Raw genomic sequence first — 27,481 nt, forward strand, 5'->3', positions numbered from 1 at the left:
TTCTATTCTTGTTCAATTCGGTGTTAAGAAAATCGTGCAATAGCAGCACCATTTAAACAAATGAGGCCTGAATCATATTATGATCAATACATACTTCAAACATCCGCGCTATAGAAAGTGTCCCCAGTGTCCCACGGTGTGTGACTGTGAAACATTCATATCAGCATCAAAGAAAGCTTAAGGTACATATGCAACCAAAACTGGCTTCATATAGCTGCTGAAGCCCCTGTACAGCCTTGAGAAATACTCACTAATATCTCATAACATCCGGGGCAGATAGGGAATGGGCAGGAAATGCTGGTCAGGCCAGTAACACCAATGTACATTCTGTGGATTAATAAAAAAAATCTCAAAAGCACCTTGTGACTTCTGTCAAAACTTTAAACCAACATGGAGAGCAAGTGAGATGAACACAAATCATTTTAGGTGTTGGAAGAACTGGAGAACCATTTGCCCTGATTCACTTTGCAGGAAGTTGTTAAGTCCTTCTACTCAAACAAGTGAAATACAACTTAGCTGTGAAAGTATTACTTCTACGCAGACAAAGGTCACAGGGAAATAAGCCAGACATGCAAAGAGCATACTAGTCCTGATTTATTTAAGTGTTGAGGGGACAAACCAGCTTTTCTTAAAAGGTCTGCTCTGAAAAGGTATGTTTCTGGTTTTTAACTCCCCCTCAGTGTATAGAGGTAATAGGAGCATTCCTGTGCTCCTTTCAGCCCCCCTCCCCCCCAAAAAAAACACTGGTTCACCGTTAGCCCAGTCTCTCCTTCTCCAATAAAGTTTGCTCAGTGTCAATGCCAGCCCATTTACCAGAGAGCTCATTCATTTTCTGCAACCTGAGTCCACTAAACTCTGCCAGTATTATGGTTTGTTTGGGTCTCTCTAAAATCACCAACTGCATTTAATCCACAACTAAGATCAAAACGTGTAAAACCAGCAGTAACGACCTTTTAGGTTAAGGCCCAAGTTTTGGCTATTAATTACTGCTGACACTTTGGTTTCATTATACAGAGCAAAACATTGTTCCTCTATCCTGTAGGCCGTGCAGGTGTACAGCTGACCCACTCAGTTCAGTTCACACCACTGACTTCTGGTTCTACAGGTTGCTGCTACTCACAGACCTCAGAGACATGCAAGCAGAAAGAAAATTAGAGGGATTGCTGGTCCCTGTATTCTGAAGTTAGCAGTTATGGCAAGGAGGTTAGTTGTTACAAGTATAAGATTCAGATTCCAATATTAGTCGCAGTACATTCTGCCAAGTAATAAGAGCAGGACTTGTTGCCAGGCTTTCATTAGGTTGCCCAGATCAGTTTCAGAGTCAGAGTTAATACGAGTCAGCAAGGAGAAACGACTCTTCCTTCAAAAATAACAATTTCAAACAAACAACCCAATCCTACATTAATGCCAGAGGTCTGCAGAGTTCCTGCAGGGAAAGTGAATTCTGCCAGGTTCTGACCAACACTTATCCCATTGGAATAGGAATCTAGAGTCAGAGCCTCTGAATACAAACACTTTGAATATTGAAGTGGGCTACCTAAAACAGAGCTGGATTTTTATCGGCTTCCCAATTCCCACAAATTGTGGACTTTTGAAAATGTGGGTAATCAAAGTCCTATTTTCTCCTCTTTTATATTGTTGTTAACAACTTTTTAAAATTTTAGCCAACTGCAACTTATTATGTCACTTAGGTTTGTATTATTTAATTATATACAGTCATACATTTACACACACTAGCTCTGGAGGAGTACAAAGAGATGACAATACATAAATTCTGAGCCATTGAAAAACAACTAAATATAATGGAACCACCATGTTTTACTGTTATTGATGACAACAACTTGCACAGGTCAGCTGTGTCAAACAAGGTCTTTGTGTTAAGATATTTTCCGAACAGATTGTTAGCAAGTGGGTCTTGAACCCGGGCCTCCTGGCTAAGAGGCACGACCACTACTACTGCAGTCTTCATGTTGAAAAAGGTCGGATTCACTTCCATCACACGTAACAACTTGATTGCATTGATGAAGATGTTAAAGGCGTTTCATTGCAGCCATGAGTTCCTCCAGACTCTGCTCGGTCTCTTGTACAGTCTCTCCGATGTTATCTGTGTCCTCCTCCTGCTTACAAGACAAACAGTAAGCAAGAATGCAAGTGAAAATAATCATTCCCTTAGCTCATAAACAGCTATAAGCAAGGGACAAAAGCCCAAAAACAGGTGGACAGCCCAACCTTCCAAGGAGCCCAATGCAGGGCAAATGCAGATTGGCACAGTCACAGGAAATATAAAACATATCCAAAATGAAGGACCATCTCCCTTTCGGAACTGTTAAAATCAATTTTCTTTCAACATTATTCCAACACAAAGCTTTACTGAGGAATTGCAATGGTGCATTTTTAAAAACCATTTGTTATGATGATGATTTGTGTTGTTACAATACTAACATTTAGACGTACCTTATCAGGCACCGTGTATGCAATGGTGATTCCCACCGGAAGGTCAGGTACTGGGCCAGATGCAGCTTTCAATTCTTCCTCAGATATCTCCGAGACTAGCTCGATACCTGCACAAATTAAAAAGCACGACACAATCAAATCATTCTGGACCCCTGCTAAGATAAATTCATAAAATGAAACGCTGTGAAGGGGCACTGAAAAAGCAAAATCAGTCATAGGTCTCCAGCTAATAAATATATTTACAAAAAAAAAGCAGTCTCAATTTCTCAAACTGGACAGGTTGGCCTACCTCAGTCTGTACTGTGAAGGTATGGTTTACAACACTGAACTGGTGGAGACAATTGACTGAATGCTCTCCTACACCCTCTACTTTGTGCGATTCAGCGTCTGTTCCGTCCTCCTGCCCACTATCTGCTGCCAAGATTTTCATTTAGGGGTGAGGATGGTCTAGCGTTAATTTCCAGAGGCCCAGGCTAAGACCATTACAACAAGGGTTCTAATCCCAGAAAATGGAATTTAAATTAATAAAACGTGGAATAGAGGGGAGGGTGGGAAGAGAAGGGGGGAGAGATGAGGAGGGGGGACAGAGAAGGGGGAAGAGGGGGTGGTGAGAGAGAAGGGGAGGGGGGGTGGTGAGAGAGAGGGGGGGGAAGAGAGAAGGGGAGGGGGGACAGAGAAGGGGGAAGAGGGGGTGGTGAGAGAGAAGGGGAGGGGGGGGTGGTGAGAGAGAAGGGGAGGGAGGGGTGGTGAGAGAGAAGGGGAGGTGTGGGGGAGAACGGGAGAATTTATTTAACCTGCACATCCTTGGACTCTGCGAGGGTACTTGAGCACCTGGAGGAAACCACAGGGAGAATATCTGTGTGGAGTTTTCACAGTCACCTGAGGGTGGAATGGAACCCAGGTTCCTGGAGTTGTGAGGCAGCAGTGCTAACCACTGAGCCACTACACCGTCCCAAGTTACCCCAGTCTTACCCCAGCTGTTTTCCTCATGTACAATCTCTTCATCCTCTTCAACTAATTGTTGCTTCGGATGTGTTGCTTCTTTCTTCTGTTGGAGAGAGAAGTGGAATGTCACTTATCCACCTTCCACAAAGTCTCTCACATGCAGAAGACAACGTTTTGACCATAGGTGGACAAGGAAGGAAAGAAGTAGAACAGAAATTTCCTTTCACCTCTGGTGCTCGAGTTTAAATTGAACTGAGTTTAATGGGGCTGACAGTGCCTGTTCTTGTTGACTGGGAGGGTTCTGTCTGAAGATAATTTTTTTGGGGGGGGCGAGGGTGACCTCACTGCAGATCCCAGAAAGCAGAACAGAAAGTGCTACGATCACATGATAAGAGGATGGAGGGGCCAGAGGAGAGGTTGCTGTCTCTGATGTCAGACCAGAGGTATATTGTTAAACTGAGCAGTGAGACCTCTTTTTAACTCTAAAATCATCTCTGCAGGAATTGAAAAGATCAGGCACTGTTCCCTATTGATATTTCCAAGTGAGAGCAATAAACCATCTATCCGTTGGGGTGTGAAATGAAAAGATGTATATTTATTTTATATACACAACTTTCATTTTTGGAATTTGCATTTCAAAATAGAAGATATATGAGAGTTATTTTAGTGAGGAATTCTCTTTTCAAATGTAAAAGGTCAAAGTGTTCTTCCTGAACAATGACTAAATCTAGCATTTTGTCATTAGCAGGTGACCGCAGATCCCTGTGGTGTTAATGAACACATGTGACAGGTTGAGTAAACAGTGAAGACCATTTGCCTTTTCAGTTCAGTCTAGTTCACTACAGAGGACTCCAGGATGGAGTTTAGAAGCAAGTTTAGTTTTCTAGTGGTACTTCAACCAACCAGTTTCCTCAGGAGAAGGGCTGAGTTTGTAAAGCTTCCAAACCCGAAAAGAATTTGGGTTAAGAGTTCTGCAGATTATTAAAACAGAGAAATTTTCAGCGCTCAGATCTGAGCGAAGTCCATGCCAGCAGACTAGGGAAGGACTCACTGAATTGTATCCACACGAAATGAGAAAGCTAAGTAGCAAGTTAAGAGGGAAGACAGGGTAATTTCTCTGGACCGGAATCTCCGTAATGGATAGGAACAGGAGCAGGCCATTCAGCCCCTTGAGTGTTCTCTGTCATTCACTAAGATATGTCTGCCTTGGGCCCATATCACTTGATGCCCTTGTTGAATAAATATTTGTCTCAAATTTAAATTTAGCAATAGAATTATCACTGACAGCCATGTGTTTTGGGAAACAAGTTGAAGCATTGATTTGCAGGGTGTTTTAAGATCTTCAACTGTCTTCCAACTTGATCTTTCTATAAAAGAAAATCTTTTGTAGTCGTCATATTAACTGACCAAAACAAATGATCTATCAAGCCAGGTTTCATGTTGGGATCTCATTTATCGAGTGTTACCATCTGCTGGGATCAGAGCAGCTGAAAGAGTTAGTTCCTTTGTATGAACTGCAATTCTCTCAGGAAGCAAAGAACTGAAGGGCTGTGGTTAAGTGCCAACTTCCACCAGCCTGCCAAATGGCAGGGTCAGAGCAACACAAGCAGCTCAATAATTGGCAAACCTTCCATCTCCATGGCCACATGATGTGCAAGGACCAGGGAATTGAAAAGAAAATAAACAACGAAAGGGTGTGGGCGTAAGGAGCAGGAATCGAAGTCTGTGAACAGGGCACACCTTAGGGAACGGACTACTGCTTAAACTGATGGACCACCTTGTAGTCTTCCTGTCGGAGCCGGCAGCTTTGATCATCACAGTTTGGATTTGGTTTCATTGCCATTGTTGGAAAGAAGTCTTGCATTGCATTATAGCCCAAGTAGTAACTCACAGAGCCAAAGCCTAGAAGATACCTGAAAAGAAAACAGAGTTGCTCATTAAATAGCCAGATGTAACTCAAACTTAGATATGCTGATGTTGAGTCAGTTTCAGGGGTGTTAGTGCCTGAAACTAGTGCAGCCCTTGGAAATTTCAGCTAACACTCATAGGCACCATTCTGGACACCAAACCACTGTCAGCAAACACACACACACACACACACACACACACAGCCTGTCTGCAGGGCAGCATGGTGGCTCAGTGGTTAGCACTGCTGCCTCACAGCACCAGGGACCCGGGTATGATTCCAGCCTCAGGCGTCTGTGTGGTGTTTGCACATTCTCCCTGTGTCTGCGTGGGTTTCCTCTGGGTGCTCCGGTTTCCTCTCTCAATGCAAAGATGAGCAGGTCAGGTGAATTGGGCACGCTAAATTGCCTGTAGTGTAAATGTATGTGTAGGTTAGATGCATTGGCCAGGGGTAAATATAAGATAATAGGGTAGGGGGAATGGGTCTGGGTGGGTTAGTCTTCAAAGGGTCGGTGTGGACTTGTTAGACCGAGGGGCCTGTTTCCACACTGTACGGATTCTGTGATCTGTGATACACTCTACCCTCCACACATAGCAATTTAAAGTCTGACTTACTTCAGGACATTTTGTACAAGCAGTCCAGCTACGACGCCCATGGTGGTGGGTAAACTGGCGGCGCACACCCCTTCACGTTTTAGCGTCTTTTCATCAATGTTCGCAGCCACTATGAGTGGGGGAGCACACTGCAAAGGGGCCACACACAACAGGCAACGTCACAACGTGTCGAGCTTCGTAAAGAAAAACTTCAAGTGATTGAAAACTTGTTCAATGTTCTCTGGGATCAAGGGGATAGAGTTTAATTAACAACAGTTAACCAGTTTTCCCACTTATTGTAAGATTCAGACTGTTTCAAGTAACTGAATTACTTACACCGAGGTCTGATAGATTTTATTTTATTCTGGACAGTAACACAAAACGAAACAAATGGACCATTTTGGTGATTAAATAAAACAAATTACTCGCTTGGCACATCTTGGAGCTGTGAGGCTGAATAACCAGTTTCCTCAGGAGAAGGGCTTAATCGGTAAAGCTTTCAAAACCCGAAGAGAGTTTGGATGAGGGTTCTGCAGATTATTAAAACAGAATTTTTCAGCGCACAGATTTGAGAGAAGTCCATGTCGGCAGGACTTTGGGAAGGACTCACTGAATTGTCTCCAAAGGAAATGAGAAACTAAGGAGTAGGCTAAGTCGCAAGTTAAGAGTGAAGACAGGGTAATTTCTCCGGACTTGAATCTCTGTAATGGATAGGAACAGAAGCAAGCCATTCAGCCCCTTGAGTCTGCTCTGTCATTCCAGAAGATTCAACATTCAATAAGATATACCTGCCTTGGGCCCAGTTAAAAAGTGCTGATATCTGGATCTCCATTTCTATCCTGCCCAGCTCCCTCCTGCCTCTGACACCTCCCCACCTTTACTTTTCCAGGCTGAACAATGCCAGTCTATCCATTCCCGTACACAGGGACCAGTTCCTGCATCCTCACACCCTTCCTCCAGTGTGCCGTTTAGAATTAAATACGTCCAAAACATTTACACACTCAGCAAAAACTGCAAAGTCTCAATGACTGGGATCAATGTGATATCACATGAACGCTCTTTGAACTTGAACAGATGAGTTTAACAGTTCAAGGAATGTGTGTCAACCTTTACATCTCTCGCTGTTTGTCGTGTGGGTGGGCTTCGATATGAATCTCACTCAGCTGTGGCTGCCTATCAAAAGCAGATCTGCCCACCCCCAATCAAATGTAATCTTGTGCTTGAGAAAACATGAAATAATTTTACATAGACAGTAGGCCATTCGGCCCTTTGAGTCAGCTTCACTATTCAATATTGGTTAGAGACAAAACAAAACTGCAGATACTGAAGGGTTACATCTCAAAAAATCAACTTCTCCACCTCCTGATGCTGCCTGGCTTGCTGTGTTCTTCCAAGCCTCCTGCTTATCCATCACTCAACATGATCCTGGCTGATCATCCAACTCAGTCCCCTGTTCCCACTTTCTTCCTATACCATTCGATCCCTTTCAAATTAACTATATTATCTCCTGCTTGAAAACATCCAATGTTTTGACCTCCACAGTTTCCGATGTCAGAGAATTCCTCAGGTTCACCACTCTCACATTTCTCCTCATCTCAGTCCTTAATGGACCGCCCTGTATCCTTACTGTGAATCCCCAGACATCAGGAACATCCACCCTGGGCTTACCCAGTCTAGTACTGTGAGAATTAGAGAGGTTTCAATGGGATTTCCCCCTGCCTCTCTCGTTCTCCTTCTTTAGCTTTTGTCATTTGCAACATTTGGAAACAGAAACACAATAAACATCAATGGACCTACTGCAAAACAGGCCGTCTGTCCTGGGATAAGAAACTGAATGTGTCCCGACACTGCATTCTCACTGACCCCGGACTCCATCCACACCTGATCAAGCTCATTGCACGCCTGTAATCCAATAAACACATGTCAAAGATGGACGACCAGCAGAAGAGAAACATCATCCTTTAATTCTCTCCCCCCCACACACAAAAAAAAATTCAGTTTATTTGAGAACTCAAATTTGCATTTGAAAACTGAAAAAGTGCCACCACATTCACTTCAGTGACTCTTGAATCACAAGAAGATTGAAGCCAACTTACTGTGTTGATTGCCATTCGGGCCTCAAAGTTGTCCACACAGCTCAGTACCAAGTCCACAGGTTGTCCTTCCTGCAACCCACCGTTCCTAATGGCAACCAGAATCACATGGGATGGGTTAACTGCTACAGAACAGTTCAGACTGCAAAGAACTATAACATAAATGACGTATCACCAAGGGGTGTGTGTGGTTGGAAAGCGGGGAACACGCTCAAAACACTCAGGCAACTTACTTAGAATGTTAAAGAAAACTTATGGCATCTGTGTCCAGGTTACTCTACTGAAAAAACCACAGGAGGATGTGGTGCAGTGGATAGCAATCTCTACCTCCTGGCCCGAGTCCCACTTCATGCAAGAGGGGAAGTGGGAACAGGGTGTTGACTTGGATGATAAACCATGATAACGCTGAAGGGTGGAACAGGCTCGCTGGGCCGAATGGCCTATTCCTGCTCCTGTTTTCTTTGTTTTTGACATGTTTATGTAAAATTGTTCTGTGGTTTCACAGGTATCAATTTACAGTTAAATTACAATCTGTGAAGCTCGGTTTTTGATCACGATTACTTTGTGGAGAACCTTAATTGGAAGAGATTCATATTGAAGCTGACCTACACAATAAACGGTGAGAGATGTGAAGGTTAACACACCTGTGAAGCTCATCTGTTCAAATTCAAAGAGTATTCATGTGATAACCACATTGATCACGGTCATCAAGACTTTCTAGTTTTTGCAAATAAAAAGCTTACTCCTCGTCTTGTTAACTACATTTCTATAAAGTGACTAAACAGGTCAACCGTCGATCTGTAATTCCTCCTGGTGAGGCAGGAGGGGGGAAAAGCTCCTGATCAGCCAGAACCAGGTGCTGGCGACACTGCTACAGACTCCAGGCGCTTACCCTGAGCAAGATTCATTCTCGCTGTGAGCGACAAGCTCATACTGAAAACCTCAAGACTGTCAACACTTTGCTGGGTGATTTGGCAGAGCAGAGATCTTCTCCACATGAATCCCTCAATTCCCCAGTTGCTGTGTGAATGCTCCAGGTCTGTGCACTGCAACAGCCCCTGAAGTCAGTGTGTCCATGCACTGAGCAGCCTCTCCCAGCAGCAGATCCAAGCATCAGTGAGAGGTTTGGAATGGGATGCTCTCCCTGTTAGCTGAGGGATAAGTACAGGGAGGCTGAGGGGATAACATGGGAAATAGGGCCAAATGGTCTACCCCGTACCACCATTCAATATGACCATGGCTGATCATGCAATCTCAGTATCTCATTTCTGCCCTCTCCCAATATCCCTTGATCCCTTTAGCCACAAGGGCCATGCCCAGCTCTCTCTTGAATAAATCTGGCAAACTGGCCCCAACAGGTTCCTGTGGGAGAGAATTCCACAGGTTCCCAACTCTCTGAGTGAAGAAATTCTTCCTCATCTCAGTCCTGAACAGCTTACCCCTTATTCTTAGGCTGTGATCCTTAGTTCTAGACTTCTCCAACATCGGGAACATACTCCTCACATCTAATCTGTCCAGTACCATCAGGATTTCATGTTTCTACGAGATTTCCCGCCCTCCCATTCTTCTAAACTCCAGCAAGTACAAGCCCAGTTGGCTTTCCGGATTATTTATCCCTTGATCAGCACCACTGTGAAGATGATCACATCCACGCTTGTGGGGGCTTGCGTGTGCAAATTGGCTGCCACGTCTCTTATGTTATGAGAAGTGTAGGACCATCAACCCCTAATGCATCTGGCCTACTTACAAAACCAGTTTGATCATCCCTGGGACAAATACACACACCAGAGTGAGAGAGTAACGGGACATTTGCCTTTCAAGGGCCAGCACAGGCAATGGGCTGAATAGCTTCCATCTGATTGTGAAGATCCGAAGGAAAAAGCACTTTAAAAGTGGCATCTGGAAAATGAAGGAGCATGATTCACACTTTGCAGCTCAGAACTAACCGGATTCGATTCATAAAATGCTGAAAGTTGTCCATTGTGGTGACATTGTAGTTGTGAGTTTCAAACTGAACATCAGGGTTAATGTTCCTGAAAACACAAGAAACAGGTCATTTCCATTCAGCTCCTAATGAGCTGTCAAACTAACCACACTAGCAATATTAATAATGATACTATTACACACAATACATTGGATATAAGGTGCAAGGCACTTATACTTTAGCATGGCCCAGTGGATTCTTTAAAGGATCGAGGATTAAAGATGACAAATTGAGTGGAGGATTGGTTTTATGAACATGTGCTATTCCACATGATCATGACTGATCTGTTTGTAATTTCTAATCTACTTGCTCCTCCCCACCCCCCTCCAGATATTCTTGACTAACTAAGGTTCTATCTCCCTCTGCCTTAAAATGACCATATATGTTGGGATGCTCTTCGGAGGGGCAGTGTGGACTCGATGGGCTGAATGGCCTGTTTCCACACTAGATGACTCTGCCTTTGTCACTCTTTGGGCAGAGCGGTGCACAGAGTCATGATCCTTGTAAGAAATTTCTCCTCATTTCCATCTTTGATGGCAGAGCCCTCATCGCTGAACCGTGTTCCCTAATATTAACCTCTCCCATGAGGGGATACATCCTGTCAGCACCAACCCTGTTAATCTCCTCAGAATCTTCTTTCAGTCAGATCACCTCTCATTTTCCTAAACTTTCACTAAGGGACAAATGCTACACTCAAACTCAGATGGCTAAAGTCAAAAATTTCTTTATTACAAATAGGAGAGGGGAAAGATCTATTTTGCACTATCCAGTGGTAGCAAGTTCCACATTCCACTCTCTTTCAGGTTAAAGATATTTCTCTGGAATTGCCCATTGGATTTATTTAGTGGTTACCTTATACAGATAACTTCTAGCTTAGACATCTCTTACATGAAAATACGTACATCCACACTAGGAACCTCAACCCTCCCCCACCCGGTCAGCCTTCGATCTTCCCCTTTGCACTGAAGTTGAGAAAGCTCATTCCAACAGTGATGGATGGGATGGCAGAGAACCAGAAAATTCTGGAAATTCTCAAGAGATTAGGGGACAAAAACAAAAAGCAGACGAGTTAACATTTCAAATGTGTCCCCTTTGTCAGAAAGCACTGTGGTTGACTGCAGCTCTCACAATATTGAATTATCAATCCAACTGCAGAAATGTGGGTGCAGGTATTCTCTCTCTCTCTCTCACACACACACACACACAAAAACTAACATTGCACACAAGTTTCTTCAATCTTGCTCATGAGATTAGATTAGATTAGATTCCCTACAGTGTGGAAACAGGCCCTTCAGCCCAATCAGGCCATGCAGGCCCATTTCCCTCTGACTAATGCATTTAACACGATGGGCAATTTAGCGTGGTCAATTCACCTGGCCTGCACATCTATGGACTGCTCATCTGCTGTCATGATTTAGGGCACAGCTAGGAAAGTCTGCTGCTCAGATCGTAATAATGGAGAGAGAAAATGTTGGAAATACCAAATGATCAGATAATATCTGTTCGGAGAGTGACCAATCCAGGTCAGTGCCAATCATTAGCTTTTGACTCATAAGCTCTGAATGCCTGATACCAACTAAGCACCGTGGTGGTTGTGGTAGTAGGGGTGGGAGACAGTCTTTCACCCTGGCAGCTGCTTTTCCATAACCACATTCATGGAAAGTTCCATGGATAATGCAAATTGGATCTTTCCATCAAACAAAGAACAGAATGGATTCACTACGGAATTCCCAACTCCTCAAGGAGAGGGAGGAACACGAGTCTCTCGGTGGTAATGACGATTGCTTTACCTCAGTGTGTGTTTAGCTGCTTCCACTTTACTGAGGCCGGCTTGATGAGGCTGAAAGAAAAGTCTGTTCATATTTGCCAGTTCGACCTTGTCATAGTCAAAGATTAAGAGCTGCAAGTTAGAAAAGGAAAGGAAAGGAAACGTCACTCGGGTTGATCCAGTCACCCGCTTCATTTGACCAACAACTGAACTTCACAGAAGCATTTCAGGGCAGAAGGCCATTCCGCCCATCATGCTGTACCAGCTCTCCAAAAGGGCATTACGACTCGGCGCCACTCTCCTGCCTTTTCCACAGAACCTGGCTTCTGTTGAAATAATCTAATGGTCTCGACAGCCCCAGCAAACCCACCTCCATCACTCTTCAAGGCACTGCATTCCGGACCCTAACAACTCACAGAGTGAAAAGGTTTTCCTCCCCACTGCACCCTTGCTTCTTATGCAGATCACTTTAAATCTAAGTCCTGTCATTCACGCCACTTCTATGAGCAGGAACAGTTTCTCCCCTTCTCGTTCTTGATTGGTAGTTCCTCTAACAACCAAAGGTATTACAAGAAATGGTGAAACAGCAGGAATATGGAGCTACATCACAGATTAGCACCATGTGTCTCAAAAGTCCAAAGAGTCTCTTCCGGTTTATACAGTTAACAGTGTAACATACGCCTACATTATGGTCGTGCTAAAGGATATCTTGCACTGTGCTGCTTCAGAACATTCACACTCAATCTCTTCAGAAAGTGCCTATTTCTTACACCCTTGGACAATATGATATGACAAGTATGAAATATTAAAAACACTTATGCCTGCTAGATTTACGATGTCAAATTTAAAAGTTTGTGTGGAATGGTTTTGTTGTTTATTCAGTCTGTAGAATGAAGGTCACAAAGGAAGCAGAGAGTTTGTATTACCTTACCAATGCCACATCTTGTCAACATTTCAGCTGTCACACTTCCAACCCCACCGACACCCACTACTGCCACTGCAAACTCCCGAATTTTCTGTTCGTGAAGTTAGAATGAAAAAGAAACAAAGTCCGTTTTATCATCACGAAACCACCCAACAGACACACAGTCACTGCTCATTTGCAAAGTCAGCTCACCTCATAATCTGCAACAATTCCCATCCGTTTGAGAGCCATCAGCCGACTGGGTAAAATAGAAAGTTTTTGAAGTTAGAATAAAATAGAGAACGTAAACTAAATTTAATCAATTGTCAACAACATCACAGGGCTTTGGTGAGATCGCATCTTGGGTCCCATGCAACCCTTTGGTTCCCCTAAGGGAAGGATGCTGAAAATGTGTTGCTGGAAAAGCACAGCAGGTCAGGCAGCATCCAAGGAGCAGGAGAATCGACATTTCGGGCATAAGCCCTTCTTCAGGAATTATGCCCGAAACGTCGATTCTCCTGCTCCTTGGATGCTGCCTGACCTGCTGCGCTTTTCCAGCAACACATTTTCAGCTCGGATCTCCAGCATCTGCAGACCTCACTTTCTCCCCTAAGGGAAGGATGTACCAGCACTACAGCCTGTGTGGCAAAGGTTCATTAGATTGGCTCCTGGCACAAGAGGGCTGTCCTATGTTGAGAGACTAAGTATTCTCATTGTTTCGAAGAATAATAGGCAATCTTAGTGAAACATTATTGATTTGGATGGAGTTTGACAGGTGTGATGAAGAAGTACAATATATCATCATTTCGAAATTTAGATTTTAAAGTAGAAGTAGATAAATGGTTTCAGTGATGTGAAGACATTTCTTTCAAAAATAAAGGTCAGAAAGTCATTTGGAACAGGTAACTAAAGACAACACATGCCTTAGGTTCAGCACCTAGCAGGATACCGGCGATGTTAACTGAACTTCTTCACTTGAACATTTGGTAAGATCTTATGACAGAAAAACTGACCAAAGACCACAAGTAGTTTGTGTTCACAATCAGGTTTCAGTTCAGAGGAACAGTTTCACCCGATAAGGAAGACAGGTTAGTTTGCGAATTCTATAAGTTATAAGAGTTTATGTAAAAGTTTGAAAGCCAACAGAACTGAAGAGAGGGTTAAGTTGTCAGAACTGGAAAGGAATGTAGGCACCCAGAACTGGGAATAAATGTCTAAACCAGCAAAGCTGGAATGTCAGTTAGGAAAGGACTTAAAGCATTAGGACAGCAGTGAGATTTTACTGGGACCCAGTATTTGTAAAGGTGATGCAAGGAACAAGAATAAACCTTCCTTTTTTTGCTGATAATATTAAGAGCTTTCTAAACCTTATATAAAAGGAAACTTTGTTTTTCTTTAGTGCAATAACTTGTGTTGTCCTGTTAAAGGACACTGACAGCCTGCCGTGAATATGTTCAGTAATCAACCGCTGCGCTAACCAAACTGCAAAAATAAAATTTACAATCTACCAAGTCAAGTTTCACGCTGAGATTGACTTGTCCAGTATTATCGTCAACTGGGATCTGAAGACGGAGACATGGAAAGGTCGTTTCCGCTGGCAGAGGAAATCTAGAAAGCTGGGGCACTAAGTCTCAGGGTAATGGGATGATCAGTTAGGACTGAGAAGAGAAGTCTCTTCACTCCAAGGGCTGTGATTTCTCTCCAGTGGAATATATTTAAAATGGGAGATACAAACTTTTTAACCTGAATCAAGGAATATGGAAGAGGACAGTGAAACAGAGCTAGTACAGAAGATCATCCACGATCATTTCTAATGGTACAGCAGGTTTAAAGGGCCAAATGGTCTACTCCTACACTTATTTCAAAAGTACTTATCAATTCACACAATAATAGGGATCTGGAATATCTTGAAGAGCTCCCAATGTAACTTCCTGAAGATATCATTAGCTCTTCGCATAAATTTTGTACATTACACAAAAAAAAACTTGGGAACACTGGTTAAAAATCAAGTGAATGAGAACGACAGAGAAAGGATTACAGTGTGAAGGGGGTTACAGAATAGCATTAAATGAGCTGCTCATTTGGAAGCTGTTACAGACATGGTGAGTCAAATGGCTGCCTTTTGTGCTGCAGAGATTCTATGCCTCGGAGTCTTGAGGGAAGGACCATTCAAGATTTTTAAAATTTCATTCACAGCATGAAGGCACTCTTGACCATCTCGAATTGCCCTCGAGGAGGGTAGCAGGATCACCCTGAGAACTGAATGGCTTGCTCAGCCACCTGAGGGAGCTGGAGAGGTCTTGTTGCACCCGACTGTAAACATTCCTATGTTGCATTAACTTCAGAACAAAGAAATTGCTTTGCATATCAATGCAAGTTAAAAAGACAATATTACATACATGCTTGATCTGGTGAACTGAGAACACTAATGTCTACATTTGCATAGCTTGCACACTCAATTAGCAAGGCACAAGTGAGGACCGCCGATGCAGGAAATCAGAGTCTAGATTAGAGTGGTGCTGAATCTTCCTGATGACGGGCTTTTGCCTGAAATGTCGACTTTCCTTCTCATTGGATGCTGCCTGACCTACTATGCCTTTCCAGCACCACGCTAATCTAAGCTCCACTCAATTAGCAGCCAGTCTTGGGGAAACTTTGGTCTGACCTTTGGCCAAAACAATTATAGTTTTTCCACCGTCCAGGGCCTTAGCAGCTAAAGGTATGACTAATAATCATAGATCAAAGGAAGTCAGGATGGGGCAGAATGAGCGAAGGACTATCAAGTCCTGGATTTTCAAGAAGGATGAGGTTAAGAGAGAGAGAGAAAGAGATGCTTGGTCATGGAGGGATTTAAATTAGCATGAGAACTCAGAACAAAGAGAAGGGCAGGGAGCCCGTGTAGGCCAGGGATGGGTTAGGGGTGCAGCTTTCTGAAGTCTTTCTCCATCCTGCCTACGTGCTAAACTTCACATTTTCCCTCATTATTGTCCATCTGCCAAGTTTTTAACCCACCCACTTAACCTGTCTATATCCCTCTGCAGACTTGGGTGTATTCTCCTCACCACTTACCTTCCCACCTATCCACGTGTCACCCACTTTCCCCATCCAAGTCATTAACGTATGAAGCAAATAATTGTGGCTCCCGCACTGATCCCTGTGCCCCTCTGTCAGTTCCAGGGTGACATCCTAAAAAATGTCCCTTTTATCCCAACTCTGTTTTCTTTTAGTTAGCCAATCCTCACTCATGCCAATTTACTACACCCTCAAACCCCTTTTAAATAACGTGTGGCACCTTATCAAATACCCTCTGAAAATCCAAATATATTACATCCACTGTCTCCCTTTTATCCATCCTCCCTGTCAGAATTCTCTAAATGTAGCAGGTGTAATTTTTCCATTACAACTCTGTTTGGTTATATTATGGTTTTCTAAATGCTCTGCTGATACATCCTTTATTATAGACTCTCAAGATTTTCCCAATAACTGATGCGGAACTAACTGGCCTATAATTGCCCTCTTTGATTCCCTTTTAAAATAAGGTGCATATTCTCACTCATTCTCTCTCACGCTCACTGTCACTCATTAACACATTACTCACACTCCATTCTCTCACCAACTCTCACAAACACTCTCAGTCTGTCACACACACACACTGACAAACATCAACCAGTTGTGGACATTAGAACGATCCTGACAAAAGTGCTAGATGAGTTCAAGATAGGGGGCTGGCCAGGTTACTAGTAAAATTGTAAGCTTTTAAATCAACAGAAGAAAGCTTACGTACACCAACATTACAAGTGTATTTATTTGTTAGTTGTGTCAGATTGCAGTAGCTGCGATTAAGTTGGGAATGACTAAGCACCATATGGTAACTTACTAGTCATGGTTCGCTCACTGCAGAGAGTAAACGGGAGAGTAAAAGGAGGTGGGGAAGGAAGATTTTCACAGCGGGGTGCATGAGACAAGCAGCCAATGGACCATGCAGCATCACCTGTAAGGGTTGGAATCCACCACCTCCGCGCTCATCTTCTCTATTTTCTTGCGCTGGCACGGCTGCTCCCCCGAGCCGGCTTTCCCGGCCCTTTCCGCCGCCAGCTCGTCTTCGAGAGCTCGGATTTTCGCCTGCAGCTCCGGTACCGTGGCCATGGCAGAGCCGGACCGCTGAGCTTCAGGCCAAAGAGGAAGAGAATGGAACGCCACGTATCACTGCCACAGCACGGCCCGAACGTTGTGACATCAACGGAACGCGACGTCACAAAGGATGGAACGTAGTGTGGCAAAAGCCGGGCGGAATGCCGCGCTGATTGGTCAGATCTCTAGCCCCAACATTGTAGCGAGTTACTCAGTGACTGGCTTCCCATTGATAAAACACAGGACCGGCCACCCCTGTAGTAATCATCTTCCAAACACAAAGGACTCCTGCGGAGCAGTGGTAGTGTTCCTACCTCTGAGCCAGGAGGACCAGGTTCACAGAGTTTAGATTAGAGTGCACAAAATTAAAAATCACACAACACCCAGGTTATAGTCCAACAGGTTTAATTGGAAGCACTAGCTTTCTGAGCACTTCAGGTTGCTACCTGATGAAGAAGCAGCTCTCTGAAAGCTTGTACTTCCAAGTAAACCCGTTAGACTATAATCTGGTGTTGTGTGGTTTTTAACTTTGTCCATAACGCATCTAAAGTGCTTGATTAGAAAGTACCTCTGGAAAAGTGCAGCAGGTCAGGCAGCATCCAAAGAGCAGGAAAAATGTCGATTCTCCTGTTCTTTGGATGCTGCCTGACCTGCTGCGCTTTTCCAGCAACACATTTTCAGCTCTGATCTCCAGCATCTGCAGTCCTCACTTTCTCCTAGAAAGTACCTCGCCCAGCCACAACTGTCCCTCAAATATATACGTAAATGAATTATAAACAAAGTGCTGGAAATGGGTATCAAAAGAAAAAGAATGGCCAGCAGAATCTGGGTAGAGAGAAAATGTTAACATTTTAAAATCAACATACTGAATAGTGGTGCAAGCTCAAAGGGTCAATGGCCTGCTCGCTCCTTTGACCAAGGCAGAATACTGCAGATGCTGAAAATCTGAAACAAATACAGAGAATGCAGGAGAAAGTCAGCAGCTGCAGCAGAGAAAAAACAGAGCAAGCATTTTGAGTCCGACTGACTGCGTGGAGTTTGCACGTTCTCCCCGTGTCTGCGTGGGTTTCCTCCGGGTGCTCCTGTTTCCTCCCACAGTCCAAAGATGTGCGGGTCAGGTGAATTGGCCATGCTAAATTGCCCGTAGTGTTAGGTAAGGGGTAAATGTAGGGGTATGGGTGGGTTGCGCTTCGGCGGGTCGGTGTGGACTTGTTGGGCCGAAGGGCCTGTTTCCACACTGTAAGTAATCTAATCTAAAAGATAATTCAGAAGTCTTCTGAAAAAGTCATCGAGACGTATAGGAAACAGATCCTTTAGTTCAACTCGTCCATGCTGACCAGATATCCTAAATTAATCTAGTTCCATTTCCCAGAACTTGGCCCATATCCTTCTAAACCCTTCCTATTCATATGTCCTTCCAGGTGCCTTTTAAATGTTGTAATTGTACCAGCCTCCACCACTTCCTCTGGAAGCTCATTCCATACATGCACCACCCTCTGTGTGCCCCTTAGTCCCCTCTCACCCTATGCCCTCTTGTTCTTGACTTCCCTGACCCAAGGAAAAGACCTTGTCTGTTTATCCTATCCATGCCCCTCATGATTTTACAAACCTCTGTCAGGTCACCCCTCAGCCTCCGATGCCCCAGGGAAAACAGTCCCAGCCTGTTCAACCCCTCCCTATAGTTCAAACCCTCCAACCCTGGCAACCTCCTTTTCTGAACCCTTTCACGTTTCACATCATCCTTACTATGGCAGGGAGACCAGAATTGCACACAATATACTGGACTTGGAAGTGAACCTGGTTTCTCTCTCCACAGATGCTGCCAAACTTACTGAATTTCTCCACATTCTGTGCTCCTACTGTTATTCCTTGTTTGTATGAGTCCAACAAGGCTCTAAGAAACATCTTCAACAGAAACATTAACTGTTTCTCCACAAATGATGCCAAATCTGCTGAGTTTCTCCAGCACTTTTCTGTTTTTTGATATAAATGTTTGTACCTATTCAGATAAGTGTGCCATTTTCTCTTCCACTACCTTTCTTTGGGCCTGCCATAGCCAAACTGAATATTTTCTTTTGGTTCTGCGTTCCCATCCCACCAATGCCTCTAACAATACTTCAAATTAAAATTCTTGCCTTGTTTTCAAATTTCTCTATGGCCTCCCCAGAATCTCCAGCTGCCACGCAGATCTCTCTGCCTGATCAGTCCTGGCCTTTGAGCACCCAGATTTTGATTACAGCACCATTGCTTGTTCTGCCTGGGCCGTTAGCTCAGGAATAATCTCCCTACACTACTCTGCGGTTCACTCTCCTCTGTTAAGAGGATCCTTAAAACATACATCCTGGACTGAGCTTTTAGAATATCTATACTAACACCGTCTTACGTGACAATGTTTTCTTTCTGAAGGTCCTGTGAAGCAACTTGAGTTATTTTGTTGCATTAAAAATCAAGATAGCTAGGGGTAAACTGATCACCCTTCTTGTGTCATTCCTCCCCTGACTACAGGAACTTTGAAGGTATGCCTAAGTATACGATCACATAGCTCTGTATCGGAAACAAGTCAGCCAGATTCCTTCAGTAACAAATAAGAAACTAATGTATTTCAATGAAAACAGATTCAAGCCAGGTTAGAACATGCAAAACAATCTACAATACGTATACAACATATGTTCTAACATCCAGAATTAACATGATGTCAACGTAGGGAACAGATTAACTGTGATCAAATACTTCAGAGAGCATCTCAAATCGCCACTGCAGTCAAGACAGATCTCAGATTTCTCAGCAAACTCAACTTAATGATACTGTGGCTCACCAAATCTTGTTAAATCTTTACATTCTCATTTTAAAACTTCTTAAAGCCAACTGGTTATGAAATGCTTTGATTACTGTTCAAGTCCTGGTGTTAATTCTCCTTTCCTTGGTTCCAATATGTTTTCTCACAGGCATTAACTTCACCAAACTAGCACAGCCCCAGTGTTTCTCCAAGCTCCAAACTTTCTTCACTGCTGTGAGATTGTAGGTTTCCTTTGCCCTCACTCTCAGCTGTCCTAAACTCTCCTCGAGTCTCCAGGAATCTGGTGGGAAGCAATCAAAACAAACATTTCAGCCGAGACAGGTTTGTGTTTCCTAATCCAGGACGTAAACAGAGAGAGCTTTGTGATCAGCAAACAAGTAAACTCAGAAAGATCATCACATTCTGACATCTTGAGGATCAGTATGGAATCATACAGCACAGAAACAGCTACTCCGGTCTAACCAGTCTATGCCAATCATAATCCCAAACTAAACTAGTCCCATCTGCCTGCTCCTGGCCCATATTCCTCCAAAACTTTTCCTATTCATGTAATCACACAAATGTCTTTTAATTGTTGTATATGTATCCACCTCCACCACTTCATCAGGAAGTTCATTCCACACGCGAATCACCCTCTGTGGAAATAATTTGTCTCATGACCTTTTTCAATCTCTCTTCTCTCACCTTAAAAATGTGCCCTTTGGTCTTGATATTCCTCATCTTATAGAAAAGACAACGACCATCCACTCCATCTATACCTGTCATTATCATATAAACTTATATCAGGTCACCTCACAATCTCCCACGTTCCAGTGAAAAAAGTTCCAGCCTTTCTTTATAACTCAAACCTTCCATACGCAGCAACATCCTGGTAAATCCCTACGGAACCCTCTCCAGTTTGATAATATCCTTGCTATAACTGGGCGAGCTGAACTGCAGAGTACTCCAGAAGAGACCTTACCAACCTCCTGTATCACCTCAACATAACGTACCAACTCCGATAACCAAAGTACTGAGCAATGAAGAAATCCTATTGCGCCAACTTCTCTGATGTGAAGCCCACAGAGAGTACAGCCCTGCCCACAGAGAGTACTGCCTGCCCACAGAGAGCGCAGCCTGCCCACAGAGAGCGCAGCCTGCCCACAGAGAGTACTGCCTGCCCACAGAGAGCGCAGCCTGCCCACAGAGAGCGCAGCCTGCCCACAGAGAGTACAGCCTGCCCACAGAGAGTACAGCCCTGCCCACAGAGAGTACAGCCCTGCCCACAGAGAGTGCAGCCTGCCCACAGAGCACAGCCTGCCCACAGAGAGTACAGGCTGCCCACAGAGAGTACAGCCCTGCCCACAGAGAGTACAGCCCTGCCCACAGAGAGTACAAACTGCCCACAGAGAGTACAGGCTGCCCACAGAGAGTACAGCCTGCCCACAGACAGTACAACCTGCCCACAGAGAGTGCAGCCTGCCCACAGAGTACAGCCTGCCCACAGAGTGCAGCCTGCCCACAGAGAGTACAGGCTGCCCACAGAGAGTACAGCCTGCCCACAGAGAGTGCAGCCTGCCCACAGAGAGTGCAGCCTGCCCACAGAGAGCTCAGCCTGCCCGCAGAGAGTGCAGGCTGCCCACAGAGAGTACAGGCTGCCCACAGAGATACAGCCTGCCCACAGAGATACAGCCTGCCCACAGAGAGCGCAGCCTGCCCACAGAGAGTACTGCCTGCCCACAGAGAGCGCAGCCTGCCTACAGAGAGCGCAGCCTGCCCACAGAGAGTGCAGCCTGCCCACAGAGAGTACAGGCTGCCCACAGAGAGTACAGCCTGCCCAAAGAGAGTACAGCCCTGCCCACAGAGAGTACAGCCTGCTCCTGTCCTTGATAATGAGTGTCTCAGATGACAGTATGCGGAAAGGTTAAAAAATGTAACTAATATTGGAACGCTAATGTTCTGTGCATGTTACAATTCTCCCAGCCAGTTGCAGCCACCTTCAGAACATACAAAAAACTGTATTTCATCACAAGACCTCATATTTATATGTCACTTTTGAGATAATAAAACATCACAGGGCGCTGTGCAAATGCAGGGTTGTTGTGGCATATCATTTGCAAGTAAGATTCTTGAAAATTAAAAAATCCTGAATTATCAAAATAAAAGCAGAATATATATATGGGGGCATATAATACAGTGGGGTTTGTTTTTCTTGGTGCAGAGGAGCCTGGAGGTGGGGGTGTCAGTTTGAGGTATACAACATTTTATGAGCCACAACCTGTAGACTGTGAGAATTTGAATTGAATTTGAATTGAATTTATTGTCACGTGTACCGAGTCACAGTGTCTCTTCCCCATGGCAGATGTGCCTAAGACCAGAGGGCACAAATATAAGGTGAGGAGTAAGCGGTTTACAGGAAATCTGAGCTGAAAATGTGTTGCTGGAAAAGCGCAGCAGGTCAGGCAGCATCCAAGGAGCAGGAGAATTGACGTTTCGGGCATGAAACATCGATTCTCCTGCTCCTTGGATGCTGCCTGACCTGCTGCATTTTTCCAGCAACACATTTTCAGCTCTGATCTCCGGCATCTGCAGTCCTCACTTTCTCCTACAGGAAATCTGAGGAAATTGTTTTTCACTTAGAGGATGATAGAAACATGGAGCATGCTGCCTGAGAGGGTGGTGAAGGCATGAACTCTTGCAGTATTTAAGAATCATTTGGAAGAGCTTAAAGTGCCAGGGTACAGTAAGCTATGGACGAAGTGCAGGTATATGCGATGAGTGTAGTTTGGTGTTTGTTGGTCGGTACAGCACTGTGGGCCAAAAGGCCTGTTTCTATGATGTATCACTCTATGATTCCATGACCAAAGCTGATTGGTTTGCACTTTTAGAAATCAGCATTGACATCTCCAATCTATTCCTGCCCTTCACGGGTATTGTGTTTCTCTAAGGCTTTGAGTGCTCACTTTCACAAAAAAAATTCCTCAGGACCAAACATGCTGCATCTTAAACAGCAAACTGCTCAGCCTCTATTTGGACACAACTAAACAACACTAAAAAAATGTTACTGAGATTGTACCTGGAGTATTATGTGCAATTGCAGTCCCCTTACTGGAGGCAGTTGAGAGGATGTTCACTTGAATGGTTCCAGAGATCAGGGATCTGTCTTCTGAAGAGAGATTGAGCAGTTTAGGCCTATACTGTCTGGAGTTCAGAAGAATGAGAAATCTAATTGAGGAATGTAAGATACTAAATGAGATTGACAACGTAGACATAAAGAGGATGTTCAACAGAAGCAGAAATTGCTACAGAAACTCAGCAGGTTTGACAGCAGCCATGGGGAGAAAGCAGAGTTAATGTTTCTGGTCCAGTGACATTTCTCGGAAAAGGTTTCCGGCATCTGCAGGGTATTTTTATAGTGAGGATGTTTTCCCAAGTGGGGCAAAGTACAACGAGGTCAGAGGTTTAGGATAAGGTGTGGCAGATTTAAGATAGAGATGAGGGGAAATTACTTCTCTCAAACAGTCATGAATCTGTGGAATTCACTCCCCCAGAGCGCTCTGGATGTCAGGACATCAGTATCTGAGTGCAATGGGTCAATGTGATTGGTTGGTGGTTTGAGACCATCCTACGGTGAAGTCCTCTGCACTTTTTGGGTGGCACGGTGGCTCAGTGGTTAGCACTGCTGCCTCACAGTGCCAGGGACCCCGGTTCAATTCCATCTTTGGGCAACTGTGTGGAATTTACATATCCTCCTGGTGTCTGCGTGGGTTTGCTCTAGATGCTCCGGTTTCATCCCACAGTCCAACAATGTGCAGGATTGCCTATAATATCTAGGGATGTGCAGGCTAGGTGGATTAACCATGGGAAATATAAGGGTGGGTTTGGGTGGGATTCTCTTCGGAGGGTTGTGAGGATTCAGTGATTGAGTAAATTTAAGGAGATAGACAGATTATTAATCAGTATAAAGTTGAAGGGTTATGGAGAGCAGGCAGGAAAATGGAATTGAGGTTGAGATGAGATCAGCCATGGATTGTATTAAATAGCTCTCTAACAATTTCTGTTTTCACATCCTCTCTACATTTACTTGGTCAAACCCCTTTAGCATCTTATACACCTCAATGAGATCTCCTCTCATTATTCTAAATTCCAAGGTTAAAAATCACACAACACCAGGTTAGACTCCAACAGGTTTATTTGGAAGCACTAGTTTTCAGAGCACTGTTTCTTCATCAGATAACTGCCTGATGAAGGAGCAGCGTTCCGAAAGCTAGTGCTTCCAAATAAACCTGTTGGACAATAACCTGGTGCTGTGTGATTTTAACTTCGTCCACCTTGTCCAACACCTGCATCTCCAAATCATTCTAAACTTCAGACAGTATTAGGTCTTAATTACTCCAGCTCTATTCACAAGACAAACCCCATACCTTTGGAATGGGTGGGACTGAATGGTCTACTCCTGGCTTTTGCCCGAAACGTCGATTTCGCTGCTCGTTGGATGCTGCCTGAACTGCTGTGCTCTTCCAGCACCACTGATCCAGAATCTGGTTTCCAGCATCTGCAGTCATTGTTTTTACCTTTGTCTACTCCTGGTCCTAGATCTCATGTTTTTCTCTGTAAGAGGTTTCTCACTTCATACCTTAAAGAGTTCCCTCTAGTGGGATCTTTGGGGAAAAAAAACAGATGAGTTGCTGAAATTTCTTCTCTACACAATGGCTGACACTACTCCAGTCCGGAAGAACCACAGCTTTGATGAAGGGGCAGTGGAGAGAGTTCTGTCTGCACGGATCCCAGGGTTTCCTCAAGACCCGGGGCAACCTTTCACCGTCAGACAGTACAGGTAACACTCAGAATTCAGAGTCAGGCGGTTACCATTTCATTGCTGTGTGTGGTGGTTCGGGTTTGCAGTAACCCAGAGTAGAGCGCGCAGGAGTGATCTGCTCTGTGACCAGTGAAAGATCCCAGGGTCTCTCTGAGACTCCGGGTTCCTCCAGTCTCAGGAACTACAGAACCGAAGTGAGACTTTGGGAAGCTGTGTACAAACCCTCATTGACCCCAGAGCTTCACTCACTGCTGCTGCAAACGATGGAGATTTTTAAGAACGATATGCCAATTTACTAAAATCTAGAATCGGTGATTCCCTGGCTGTGTCTCCCCCAGGACAGGCCGGCAGGGACAGGATACAGCAACAACATATTCAAATGTTTCCAACACAGGAATGTAGCAAAGCCTGGCTACATTTGGGAGGTTGATCATGTGACATGGTCACGTGACACACAGGTATTCACAGTTTAAAGGTCAACCGAAGTTTTTAACATAAATCCTGTTTTTCAGTTCTATAACTAGATTAGTGAATCCCAGTGCTAAATTTGTTTTGAAAATGTTTGATTAGTTTGTGTCAGTACTGTGCCTGCCTCACAAACTCATGTACTTCCAACAATTACTAACTTTCAACATCTGACATGAAAGTTTGTTCTTGCTGGTTGACAGTTTGGAGAGATATGGGCTGGGTGCTGGCAGGTGGGACTAGATTGGGTTGGGATATCTGGTCGGCATGGACACATTGGACCAAAGGGTCTGTTTCCGTGCTGTACATCTCTATGACTTTATCTGATAGATAGATATTTTATACGGTACCCTACTGTATTCCAACTTGCATACAATCAATTTATGAACATATTCAGGAAGCGAATCTGTTTGTAATCCGGGGAGTGTCTGTAGTCACTTGTTATTTCAAACAGAGTGAACAAGCAGTAATACTGGGAAATGAATGTACTGGTCATACTGGAGCACTGTTCTGACATTCAAGTCAAAAGCATCAGTCACAAGTTTTGCTGTTTCCACCTCCCCCCGGCAGTTCTGTGATTTAAAAGTTATGTTTGAATGAGGAACTGGCCACCTTATTCATGATTGCATTTTTCTGTACAAAAAGGTTAGTTTGCCAAAGACACACCTGTTCAGCTTTGTTTGTAATGTTTCTACGTATTTTGTTATCATCTATGGCTGTGTATTGGTTACATCCAGTGATTTGGTGGAATCAGCAAATTTGGAAAATATGCTTCCAGTGCCCCAGCCTAAATGGCTAAGATGGATGAAGGGCTGGAGGATGGACATTTGAGTATGTCAACAACAACTTACATTGATGTAGTGTTTTTATGTAGTAAAACACTCCATATTCCCTTGGAGAATCAAAGTTAACCAAGCTTCCGCAATGTAACATTTAATTTATTGTGACTTTATTAATTTGATATTAATTCAGCTTTCAACTGTCCTGCAGCAGGTTTGACACTGTTCTGTGGCTGCAAAACATAGGAGTAGAGGTGGCATGAAATCTAATGACCACTGGCAGTTCAGGATCAGGATTTTCTCCAGAGTTTTCATGTTATGTTGATCTATAATACATAATGTGAATAATTGTGGAACAAAGCCTCCAGCAGATAGCGAGTTCAAGCAGCTAAACAGAACCTCTCTAAAGGAAAGGATGCCTTTGTAAGACAGAGACTTTACAGAGAGAAAGACACTTAAATAATTTACTCAACAAGATATGAACTACACATGTATATTTGGTTCTGATATAACGTGATAATTCCATTCTCATGCGATTTCACATTAAGAAAATCATGCAATAGCCACGCCATTTACACTAATGTGGCCAGAATTGTATTATAGCCAATACAGGTAAAGAAAGTTCACATTCTACAAGCAACAGTCAATTGCGTTGAAAAAAAGTGTTAAGAGCAGAACTGATTGTAATTTGTTTTTCAACTTAATGTTGTTTTCCCAATATATTTGTAACGCCCTGATGGAATAAAATAATCCTGCCTCATGATCTTTGGGCCATCTGTGTACTGAAATCTTGTTAAAATTACTGAACGTTCCAATGCTGTTTTATTGCTGGTTTGCTTTTGTTGGCATCTGATGATATTGGAACATAACAGGATGCCCTGTGTGTACCTTTAAGGGAGCTATTTTCTGGGCAGCGTGCAGATGTTGTTGGCTTGGCAGTTCTCCTCCCAACTGTTCGATTTTTCCCAGACTTGTACCCCAAAAACATCAGATTGTGTCATTGGCTTTTAAGATTGTCAATATACTAAATTCAAACTGGATTGGAGTTTGGTATTTTTCAGGGTATAATTTAAACTGATTGGCCTAATTCGAATCTGTTTTCTAGACAGTGTGAAGAGAGCAGGCTATATGGCATTCTCAGACCGGCCTTTGATGTCAAATGAGCTTCATGGATCCCATCATGGTTGGAGGTTCCACTGCACCATTCCTTAAACAGTGTTAAACTTTAAAATTATCGGTAGCATGTTTTTAAAACAAGTCAAACACAAGATGATGTTCTAGCCATCAATTCCCTGGTCCTTTGAAACAAATGCAAAGATAATCAGGGGCTAGTGAACTCCCAGATAATAAACTCTGTATTTAATGGCAGGTATGTGCTAATTTCACTCAATGGTGTCAGGTGTTACTCAGGATCAGAATGTTACAGGTTCAAGTGGCAAATAATCCATGACAATACTCCCTGAACTGCACCGAAGAAGTATTTTAGATGAAATGTCAGTTGCTTTCTCAGGCTACTGTCAAATACTTTTTTGAAGAGTTGCTATTGGGGTTTCTCTGGTGTCCTGGCCAGTATTGATCCCTTGACCTTTATTACTAATATTGTGTTACAACATGGGGTAAACTCTCCTGCTTAATTTAAAAATCAGCGACACAGAAAAGATTTATCCCTTGCAGTAAAAATTCAATAGGCCAAGAACTAGTTAAAGTAAAAATTAACAACTTTATTTCTTAAAATTTAATAGAGAATAATTAACTAACAACCATTTACAATTCTTTACTCTAACCTATCTTTAACCTCCCTTCTATAATACTAGTCCAATAAAACTCATGATTGAGATTTACAAAACAAAACTTCTTCTCTCAA

At 43.6% G+C, this 27,481-nt stretch overlaps 2 protein-coding genes across 7 annotated transcripts in view; one reads left to right on the plus strand and one right to left on the minus strand.

Annotated features, from left to right (window-relative positions):
• Positions 1-1,798: 1,798 nt before the first annotated feature.
• Positions 1,799-24,766, minus strand: uba5 (ubiquitin-like modifier activating enzyme 5). 5 transcript variants are annotated; one of them, XM_060849804.1, is made up of 13 exons: positions 23,979-24,766; positions 22,631-22,720; positions 12,861-12,906; positions 12,670-12,759; positions 11,766-11,875; positions 9,938-10,024; positions 7,995-8,079; positions 7,696-7,800; positions 5,920-6,047; positions 5,177-5,312; positions 3,427-3,502; positions 2,455-2,561; positions 1,799-2,120 (listed from the first exon to the last, which is right to left on the minus strand). In XM_060849804.1, the coding sequence occupies exons 3-13, from the start codon at positions 12,897-12,899 to the stop codon at positions 2,031-2,033; spliced, it is 1,053 nt and encodes a 350-aa protein (XP_060705787.1). In that variant the 5' UTR covers positions 12,900-12,906; positions 22,631-22,720; positions 23,979-24,766; the 3' UTR covers positions 1,799-2,030. The 5 variants fall into 5 exon arrangements, with proteins under 5 accessions (XP_060705787.1, XP_060705788.1, XP_060705786.1 ...); XM_060849805.1 differs by lacking the exon at positions 22,631-22,720; XM_060849803.1 differs by lacking the exons at positions 22,631-22,720; positions 23,979-24,766 and adding an exon at positions 16,639-16,864 and having other exon boundaries at positions 1,799-2,117.
• acad11 (acyl-CoA dehydrogenase family, member 11) overlaps positions 24,191-27,481 on the plus strand; it is a 149,074-nt gene continuing 145,783 nt past the window's right edge. Inside the window, exon 1 of one of the 2 annotated variants that reach the window (XM_060849801.1) lies at positions 24,191-24,391. In XM_060849801.1, coding sequence (XP_060705784.1) covers positions 24,264-24,391 — 128 coding nt within the window. In that variant the 5' untranslated portion in view covers positions 24,191-24,263. The remainder of the gene's footprint in view (positions 24,392-27,481) is intronic. The other variant, XM_060849800.1, reaches the window with a different exon arrangement.

The sequence above is a fragment of the Hemiscyllium ocellatum genome, chromosome 34, assembly GCF_020745735.1.
Source record: "Hemiscyllium ocellatum isolate sHemOce1 chromosome 34, sHemOce1.pat.X.cur, whole genome shotgun sequence".
Classification (NCBI taxonomy): domain Eukaryota; kingdom Metazoa; phylum Chordata; class Chondrichthyes; order Orectolobiformes; family Hemiscylliidae; genus Hemiscyllium; species Hemiscyllium ocellatum.

What these genes read in the sequence shown, in the direction of transcription:
- uba5 (XM_060849802.1), bottom strand. Translation starts at nt 16,793, where the DNA reads ATGGCCACGGTACCGGAGCTGCAGGCGAAAATCCGAGCTCTCGAAGAC. An exon ending in GCAGCTAAACACACACTGAG is followed by an intron (nt 10,025 to 11,765) that starts GTAAAGCAATCG and finishes TTGTGTTTTCAG; the next exon opens with GAACATTAACCCTGATGTTC. An exon ending in CTTGTACAAAATGTCCTGAA is followed by an intron (nt 5,313 to 5,919) that starts GTAAGTCAGACT and finishes TTTTCTTTTCAG; the next exon opens with GTATCTTCTAGGCTTTGGCT.